Source organism: Miscanthus floridulus, chromosome 18 (genome assembly GCF_019320115.1).
Source record: "Miscanthus floridulus cultivar M001 chromosome 18, ASM1932011v1, whole genome shotgun sequence".
Taxonomy (NCBI): Eukaryota; Viridiplantae; Streptophyta; class Magnoliopsida; order Poales; family Poaceae; genus Miscanthus; species Miscanthus floridulus.
In genome coordinates, this window is record NC_089597.1 from 27,135,963 (window position 1) to 27,146,313 (window position 10,351).

The 10,351-nt window shown below is 48.3% G+C and overlaps 1 protein-coding gene and 1 pseudogene across 1 annotated transcript; one reads left to right on the forward strand and one right to left on the reverse strand.

Annotated features, from left to right (window-relative positions):
- The first annotated feature begins 83 nt into the window (after positions 1 to 83).
- Positions 84 to 1,882, forward strand: LOC136520720 (cytochrome P450 CYP94D108-like). The gene has a single exon (XM_066514367.1). It carries the CDS (start codon positions 156 to 158, stop codon positions 1,728 to 1,730), a length of 1,575 nt encoding a protein of 524 aa, XP_066370464.1. The 5' UTR covers positions 84 to 155; the 3' UTR covers positions 1,731 to 1,882.
- Positions 1,883 to 3,969: 2,087 nt separating this feature from the next.
- LOC136523548 (putative wall-associated receptor kinase-like 16) lies at positions 3,970 to 5,938 on the reverse strand (annotated as a pseudogene).
- Between the last annotated feature and the right edge of the window lie 4,413 nt (positions 5,939 to 10,351).

The following is a 10,351-nucleotide window of genomic DNA, read 5'->3' on the forward strand; positions in this document are numbered from 1 at the left end:
GTACGGAGTACTAGAATGTGCCAGGATATTTGTACGAGTGGTACACCTAGAGCCGGACGCATCAGTCAGCCGAGCCACTCGAACCCACGGGCCAGTACAAAACGAGAAATCGTCAGCTGATCGGCACCACCCGCAATTCGCAAACCCGTATCGACATGGAACTCTCCCTGACCTCATCCCCTGTGCTCCAGTTCGTCGTGCTCCTTCCCCTGCTCCCTCTCCTCTGCTTACTCTACCTGCGCCGCCAGGACCCCAAGAAGCAGCCTCGCGCTCATGGCCTCAAGGTCTACCCGCTCGTCGGTACCCTCCCGCACTTCGTCAAGAACCAGCGCCGCTTCCTCGACTGGTCCACCGACGTGCTCAAGCACGACCCCTCGCACACCCTGTCGTTCAAGGCGCTCGGCCTCACCGGCGGCGCCATCACGGCCAACCCGGCCAACGTCGAGCACATCCTCAAGACCAACTTCGCCAACTACCCCAAGGGCGAGCTGACGGTGTCCATGATCGAGGACTTCCTCGGGCACGGCATCTTCAACTCCGACGGGGAGCAGTGGCAGTGGCAGCGCAAGGCCGCCAGCTACGAGTTCAGCAAGCGCTCGCTCCGGAACTTCGTCGTCGACGCCGTCCAGTTCGAGGTCGTCGAGCGGCTGCTGCCACTCCTCGACGGGGCGCGGCGCGACGGCCGGACGCTGGACGTGCAGGACGTGCTGGAGCGGTTCGCGCTCGACAACATCTGCCGCGTGGCGTTCGGCGAGGACCCGGCGTGCCTCGCCGAGGAGGGCATAGCGGCGCCAGAGAGCGCCGAGTTCATGCGCGCCTTCAACGACGCGCAGAGCGCCACCATGGCCCGGTTCATGTCGCCGGTGAAGTCGCTGTGGCGCCTCAAGAAGTTTCTGAACATGGAGCCCGAGCGGCGGATGGGCGAGGCGGTCGGCACCGTCCACGGCTACGCCGACAGGATCATCCGCGAGCGCCTGGCGAGGGGCGAGGCGGCTGGGCTAGCAGCGTGCGGCAGGGACAACGACTTCCTGTCGCGCTTCGCCGCGACCGGCGAGCACAGCGACGAGAGCCTCCGGGACGTGGTCACCAACTTCCTCCTCGCCGGGCGCGACACGACGTCGTCGGCGCTCACGTGGTTCTTCTGGCTGGTCTCCACACGGCCTGACGTGGAAGAGAAGATCGTGCGCGAGGTCCGCGCGGTGCGGCGCGCGTCCGGCAGGCAGGAAAATTCGGCCGCGGCGGCGTTCAGCTTCGACGAGCTGCGGGACATGCAGTACCTCCACGCGGCCATCACCGAGTCCATGCGGCTGTACCCGCCGGTGGCCATGGACACGCACAGCTGCAAGGAAGACGACTTCCTGCCCGACGGCACGTTCGTCGGGAAAGGGTGGCTGACGACCTACTCCGCGTTCGCGATGGGTCGGGTGGAGGACATTTGGGGCGCGGACTGCGAGGAGTTCAGGCCGGAGCGGTGGATCGGCGAGGACGGCGCGTTCCGGCCGGAGAGCCCGTTCAAGTATCCGGTCTTTCACGCGGGGCCAAGGATGTGCCTCGGCAAGGAGATGGCGTACATCCAGATGAAATCTATCGTGGCGTGCGTGCTGGAGAGGTTCAGCTTCCAGTTTGTCGGCGGCGAGGAGCGGCCGGGGCTCGTGCTCTCGCTCACGCTGCGGATGGAAGGCGGTTTGCCAATGAAAGTGATCACGAGGACGAACTCGGCTCTAGGCTAGGTTTCCCACTTCGGGCTTGTTTATCCACCTCAATGCACTTATGCACATCCGTTGGATGGTTGGGGTAGATCGAGGTCGCTCAATTTTCAAGCCGGCTACCGGTTGTTTTGTACTCTTCCTCACATGGTTAGGAAAATAATGGTGTTGTTTTACGGATGGTGTGATGCCGTGATCTGCTAGACGGTAAAAGTTACTTGGGGATAGGGATGCAAGTGAGCTAGCCTACGAACCCGTAATACGAGGAGGTGAAGGAGATGGAGGGCCTTGTAGCTGGCGTGTTGCATGCTGCGCTGGGGACTCATGGAATCTGGGCTTTTGAGAGCAACTGGTTCTGAATTGCCTCAGGTAAGTAACATGTATATATAATATATAATAACCGATCTGGCAGCGCTGCTGTCTACTCTTAGTGTAAGTGTTTGGTTCCAGAAACTGTCCCAGTCACATCGGATATTTGATACTAATTTAGCATAGATTAATTATAAAACTAATTGCATAGATTAATACTAATTTGCGAGACGAATCTATTAAGTCTAATCAGTCCTTAATTTAACAACGTGGTGATACAGTAACATGTGCTAATGATGGCTTAATATATTCGCCTAGCAAACTAGTCTACATCTGTACAATTAATTTTCTATAATTAGCTCATATTTAGTCCTCTTCCTAATCAGTATGCAAACGTTCCATGTGACAGGGTTTAGTCCTCGGATCCAACAACCCCTTGATTTTGTGGCTAGTCCACTTGCATCCGTTGGGGAGAAGATAAGTGACAAGTGAGGTGAGCTGGATGAGAGGCTGACCTCTTGGAGAACGAGAAGGGGCCACCGGACCACCGAAGCGATTTGCTTGGCTCATCTGGAGATTCTGAGTGCAGATACGGAGAACATAGTACTCTCTGTTTAGGCTCTGTGCAGTTTTGATGTTGAAGTAGTGCCCATTTAGGTTGGCAATTTAGGTTGGCTGGGCTAGAAGGGCATGTGCTGTCTGTTGTGTTGCTAGAAATAGTTTTTAGTCACTGGGTTGTGAGTTGTGACCAAGGCCACCAAGTTTTGTATTCTGTTGGTATGCCACATAAGGCTGTCTGGCTTTATTTGTAAAATCAACCCTAAACCAAACCAAGGGGATATGACCTTTTTCTCAAAGTTTTTTTATCAGTGAAAGTAAAAGGTTGACAAAGCATATCTTTATGCAGAATAAAGTCGTAGTTATTGGTTAGTATGAGAAATTGTTCCAAAGATGAGAATATAGGATATTAGATAAGGGGGCTGTTAGAGGTGATTTTTTTTTTCATAAATCTTAATTTTGACTTCAAAAGGTTGGATAAGAGAATTCGTGGAGATAATAAGAGGATAAGAGAACTCTTGGAAATGCTCTTATGGAGACAATCGATTTCACTCTATATCTGTATCCAATTCTAATTTCCGCTCGTCGTCACCAAAGGGTTGATTCCCTTCACTACGCATTAGTATATAATATTCCTTTGAACAAGAGAGAATTGGACAAGGGAGGCACAAATGCATAATACCTCAGGAGTAACAAAAGAGACAATGAACAGCCGAGTAACAGCAACCTCTATCAGAGATGACCAAGCAAACAATAGGTCAGATCTCCCAGAGCAATGGAATCATAGTACATACGGAGTACATAGGTACACGCAAGATGATCCACAAAACATGACGGGCAGGTGTCTCTAACGACCAAACTCCAGTAGGCCACGACCAACGCTCCTCTCCATGGTAAAAAACGTAGCGCTCACTCGCCCTGGGCAAATTTAACCGAGAACCGAAAACCGAACCGAAAGAACCAGAACCAAAACCAAAACCGAAAGAACCGGAACCGAAACCAAAAAATTCGGTTCCTGATATTGATGAACCGAAATAACCGAAGAAAATTCGGTTCCTACTCTCGGTTAACCGAATTAACCGAAATAACCGAATTACATGAATTATACTTCACTTACTTGTATTTGTAAGATTATGTTTGGTTTATGTGTAGTGTTTTATATTTGAACTGCTATATATTTGTCTTACTGTATTGCTATTGTTTTTTTATACATTATTATTATGAAAAATGAACATAGTGTTGCATAAATTTGTCTTACAACAGGTATATTTATTGTTGTCCTAAGGTCTTCTGAAAAAATTCGGTTAGTTCGGTTAGAACCGGAACCAAACCGAAATAACCGAGAACCGAAATGCTCAGTTCCTAAATTTTTTTGGAACCGATCGGTTCCCATTTTTCAGGAACCGAATTTCATCAATAACCGAGAGAACCGAACCGAAACCGAACCGAGAACCGAACGCCCACCCTTAGCGCTCACCATCTCCATGCCGTCCACCGATGGCTCTCTGACAGCGAGCAAGCTCTCCATCTCCTCGGGGTCACGCTGCATCCACGGGTGCTGTGTCACTCTACTCAACCTGCCGAGCCTCTCAGCGACGTCTCTCATGGCTGGTCGGTTCTCGCCACCCATCTCCAGGCACTGCTTCGCGAGGTCAGCGACCTCCTCCAGCAGCCCAACGTTCTCTTCACCCTTGATGCGGTCATCTATCACGTCCAGCAGCCTCCCCTCCTTCAGCGCACACAGAAAGCTCACGGAGAGGCTCCTCTCGCTCTCGGGCCCTTCAAGGTTGAGCGCCTTCTTGCCGGTGATCAGCTCCAGGAGAACGACGCCGAAGCTGTAGACGTCGCTCTTATCTGTAAGCTGGCATGTCTGCATGTACTCGGGGTCCAGGCACCCACAGGTCCCTTGCACCAGAATGACGAATTGGGACTCGTCGGTCGGTGCCACTATGGGAGGCTCCAAAGTCTGATACCTTCGCGGAGTACTTGTCATCGAGAAGTATGTTGGAGGATTTCACATCACCGTGAAGGATTGGCAGTGACGCACATGAATGCAGGTAATCCAATGCTAGGGCAGACTCATGGGAGATCCGTAACCGAGTTGAGAATGGGGCGCCACAGCACCCGCTGCCACCATGGATGAAATGGAATAGTGTACCGCTGGGGATGAACTCGTAGACTAGCATCGGGACCTCTACTTCGAGGCAGCATCCTAGGAGCTTCACGATATTCTTATGGTTGACCTGGGACAGAATGAGCATCTCCTTGCCAAACTCCTTACTGCGCTGCTCATCTGTCATTGATACACACCGTTTGATCGCGACCAGAGTGCTGTTCTTGAGTGTGCCTTTGTAGACAGTCCCATGGCCGCCGCGACCAAGAACATTCTTGTCGTCGAATTGGTCTGTTGCCTCCATGAGCTCTGCTTCTGTGAAGATTGTGAATGTAGTGCCTTGCCCTGCGCTTATCTGCTCCAGAAGCAGCAGACCCCCATGTTGTCGAAAGTATCTCTCCTTGATGTTGGCCAGTTTCCTCCTTTCACGGGTCAAATATGAGCAAGTGATGGCTATGGCCAGTATGACAACAGCGATGCTTATGCCTGAAAGTTTTTCATATGCTACTGGTACAGTTTAACCGTCTAAGAGAAGACAAAAAAGGGCACTGGATATAATTCTGATTTACCAATAGATAGTATCGCTGTGCCAGAGGGTGACAAGTCACCACGCCTGCAGTCGAAACTACCTTGTCTGTTGACGCAACGCCCAGGGCATGGAGATGGACTAAGGGCACACTCATCGATGTCTGAAAAATGAAAATGGTGGCACGATCTCAGAAATCAGCAATTTGATTAGCTCCAAAATATCGAATTATGTATGACCTAACAGTTTTTGTGTTACGGACCTTGACATCCATCATGAAGGTAAGGATTGCCTTTGTAGCCTTCAGAGCAGTTGCAAAGATAACCGAGACCACTGGTCAAATTAATGCAATCACTGTTGCTGCTACGGCAGGCATAGGAAGCTGCATCCTTCGTGGCAACATCACAAGTTTTGTTGCTCACGGCCCAGTTTAGAATAGTTGGACCTCACCATTGTGCTCATCCCAGAAGGTCATCATGTTCAGATATGCCGTGTGGAACTTAAATTTGTCAGCCTCCACCACCATGGCATATCTGCAGTGCTTTGTGTCATCAATGGCCCTTAAGTCTGTTAACTCTCTAAATTTCTATGCACGTTAGGTGATGAATTCGTCATCTCTGAATGACTGGGCCAAACAAACGCTGTGGTTCCGTTGCTGCTCCTCCATTTCACCATATGGCTGTTTCTAACGAACTGGAACTTGTACGGGGTACCGTACATTGACATTTCAGCTAAGTCTCCGGGGAAAATGACTGATTCGACGCATCGAAGAAATAAAACTAGCAACAAAAGTACAGAACTAGCAATAGGAGACCGCCTTTAATCCAGCTATATACTCTGCATTTGACTGGATCTAACAAGAGGCCGGCATTTCTCTAACATACCGAGTCAAATTACGCCCTACTGAATTTACTGAAAAGGTTCTCTGGGATAGTGGCATTTCTTTAACATACCGAGTCAAATTACGCCCTACTGAGTTTACTGAAAAGGTCCTTGGGGATAGTTTCTTAATTGCAGCTGCACTTGCCCGGAACCGGAAGCCCAAACAAGCACTAACCTAGGCAATGGGTCAACGCAGCACGTTGTAATAACTAGCCCCAGGCTCTAATCGGGGATTAATACAGTATACCGCAGCAAACGCTACGAATCCGCTGACCATTTCGATTCCTCCTGCACCCCGCCAAGAGATGCAGCACCGAGAGATGGAGCATGGGAGCGGTCGGAAGTCGGAACGTGCTTACCCTGCTGTTGTGCCCGGACCCGGATGGTTCCACGGATGCCGCGCGGCGCCGCGGACCTCTACACCCACGCCCATATTTTTTTACTATTTAGCCCTTTTTTCAAAGAAAATTTACGTTTAATTCTCTGAGAGACTTAAACTCATCTTTAGACCCTATGGGTCGGCGTCATGAGTCCTGGCGCCACAGATCTTGATGCCGAGGTGCCTGACCGTGCACTGCAGAAAATCCTAGGTGATGTTAATGTGGCTGGTACCTCGACGTCAAAATACGAGCTCGGCGTGGCGCCGAGCATGCATTTAAAGTAGGCGCCAGTACCGCATGTCTCCATCCACCGAGGACTTTGCCTTGTCGACCGGTGCGGCGCTGCGTCCCACGGACTCACGGAGCAAGCGGAGGAAGCAGAAGGGGAAGGGAGCGAATCCATCTCGATCACGTAGTAGCAGCATATTGTAGGCTATGCTAGCTGCTAGCACGTCGTAGTACGATCTGGCAACTCAATCGCCACCAGTCACGTCCGTGCGGCAGCGCAGCCTGCCGTGCGAACGGCACATTACTTGCTGTTCGGCGGACGCGGCTGCGGTTGCACTGCCTCCGGCTCTGGCCGGTTGCCCCTGCACCATAGCTCCATCGATATCGACGACTGGCCGTCTGACACCGAAGGGATGGGACGAGGCGAGGGGGGCAGGGCAACATCACGCCTACCGGCTACCGCTTCGCTCTCCCGCACGGGGCGGCGTCACTTCTTTACATGGACTCCAAAAAAACAAAAGAGCAAAAAAAAATAGAGTACAGCCAGGTAGCCGAGATACGACTCCTACACTAGCAGCAGACGATGAAGATCTTGTACCTTGGAATTCGTGAAAGGCACGCACCGTCTGCGTCGATCAAAGCTGCCGCATCCTCGCAGCTGCACTGGAGCTCCTAAAACTCCGGTTACATCGAATGTTTGACATATGCATGGAGTATTAAATATAGACTAATTACGAAACTAATTGCATAACTTGTGACTAATTTGCGAGACGAATCTTTTAAGCCTAATTAGTTCATGATTTGACAACGTAGTGCTACAGTAAACATATGCTAATGACGGCTTAATTAGGCTTAAAAATTCGTCTCGCAAATTAGCCTCCATCTATGTAATTGGTTTTGTAATTAATCTAAATTTAATGCTCCTTATTAGTATCTAAATATTCGATGTGACATGAATTTTAGGAGCGACTAAAGAGCTAAACACCCCAAAGTCGAGAACTTCATAAAACCAAGACCAGACTGAATTATAATTAAGACTTACGAACTGATTTTATCCGGACAAGTTCGTAAGTCTTATGATTCAGTTCGTAAAATCATATACGTTGTCACTCATTAGCAGCAAGGTGCAATGCATACGTGTGTGGCCTAATGACTAATGAGCCATCTCTCTCTCCCTCTCTCAAATGGAAAGAGAAGCCTGCCTATAAGCAAAGCGCTACAGCTGCACGTTCTCCCTAACTGTCACTGCGGTGCAGGCATTTGTTTACCAGCTGCCTGCCCATGCCTAATTGCCCATGTCCATGCCAATACTTTTCAGAGCACTGACCTACTACTACACCGATCGGTGCTGTGTGTTAATAATTACTAAGCAAGGTGGATTAACAAACAACGAGTACTACTTGATAGTACCCCTTCCTGCTACATAAAATAAAGTGATCTTATTGCGCATGCTTTGAGACTGATGAAAAAAGTCGATCGCTTGCGTTGAAAAAAAAGAAAGCACGCATGTAACTGTACTCTTCTGCCTACATGCAGTGCAGTGCAGCTGTAAGGACGCGATAGCTTTGATCGACGCGGATGGTGCATGGCTTTCGCGAATTCCAAGGTACAAGATCTTCATCGTCTACTGCTAGTGTAGGAGTCGTATCTCAGCTATCCTGGCTCTACTCTATTTTTTGCTCTTTTGTTTTTTGGAGTCCATGTAAAGAAGTGACGTCGCCCCGTGCCGGGAGAGCGAAGCAGTAACCGGTAGGCGTGATGATGCCCCTGCCCCCCTCGCCTCGTCCCGTTCCTTCGGTGTCAGCCTGTGTCTGGTCGTAAACGATCGTGGATCGTAAGGTAGAATAATATTTTTTTTTTCATACCAAACCAGTCAGCAATAATAATCCACGATCGTTTCAGCTGAACCGAACAGACTGCTGGAGCTATGGTGTAGGGGCAACCGGCCAGAGCCGGAGGCAGTGCAACCGTAGCCTCGTCCGCCGAACAGCGAGTGACGTGCCATTCGCACGGCAGGCTGCGCTGCCGCACGGACGTGACTGATGGCGATTGAGTTGCCAGATCGTACTACAACATGCTAGCAGCTAGGAGTAGCTAGCATAGCCTACAATACGCTGCTACTACTACGTGATCGAGATGGATTCGAATCGATTCGCTCGCTTCCCCTTCTCCTTCCTCCGCTTGCTCCGTGAGTCCGTGGGACGCAACGCCGCACCGGTCGACGAGGCGAAGTCCTCGATGGATGGAGACATGCGGTACTGGTGCCTGCTTTAAATGCATGCTTGGCGCCATGTATTCTGGCGCCGAGGTACCGACCACGTCAACGCCACTTAGGATTTCCTGCAGTGCACGGCCAGACACCTCAGTGCCAAGATCTGTGACGCCGAGACGTGTTACCTCGGCGCTCATGGCGTCGACCCTCATGATCCAAAGATGAGTTTAAGTCTTACAGGAGGCTAAACGTAAATTTTCTTCAGAAAAAGGGCCCTGTAGTAAAAAATACGGGTGCTTCGTCTTCTTCCAGCTGCTTCGTTTGTTATTTATGTACATAAAATAACGTGTATATATATGATCATCATATATATATGCATGTACGCGTATATTCGTTTGTTATTTATGTACAAAGTTCGAACGAAAACTTACGCATGCGAAGTACATATATATATATATATTACAAAGGTTTGATATATAAATTGTTTATGTCCTTAGCAATTCACTCCTCCAGATTTGGCATCCACGTTTCGTTCGGGTCATTGTAGAACTCGTTGTTGGGGTTGATGACTTAGTCATTTAGAAATCCTGCTATAGTCTCTCGAATTGCTTTAAGTTGGTCAAGTCGTATGACTCTTTTCCTCAACCATTCAGTCTTCAATAAAAGTTAAAGGAAAAAGTATTAATATATATATATATATGTATGTGTATTGCTCATGTAATTACTTATACAAAATGAGAGCAATAAAGAAATTATAAATATACGATCGAAATAATATAAAAAAAAAGTATTTATATACGTACTTTGAGTTGCTCTTCAGGAGTTCTCTTTGAGTACGCCACGATGAACTCGCAAACATAGTATCCGCAATAGTTGTTACCCTGCTCCTGCCTTAGAACCCACTTTTACGACAAAAAAATCAATTAGGGTGAATTGAAATCATCATATGGTGTTAATTGAATATAAATGTGTAGTTATAGTACTTACTTTGTGTGCGATTACACCAGTGGCGCTTTGCAATGTTTCATTTTTTGTTCCTCAATGAACCTTTTTCAAACCCTGCTCCTAATAAAATAAAAAAATAATTTAACCTTTAATAATTGTTGAGAGATCGGCGCCATTATATATATGTTGTTATAGAGAAACTAAATTAATTACCCTTGTATAATATCTATCATGTCTTGATACTCCGTTTGCGGTTTTCTCAACGAGTCTAAGATTTTCAATCTACTATTGGCCATATCGATGACCATCAATATCCAGTGATTGCTGCATAAACATATATATATATATATATATATATATATATATATATATATATATATATATATATATATATATATATATATATATATATATGTGTGTGTGTGTGTGTGTGTGTGAGGTAACTAGCTAGTAAGGAAATATTGATGTCCCATATATATGATCGACATTAAT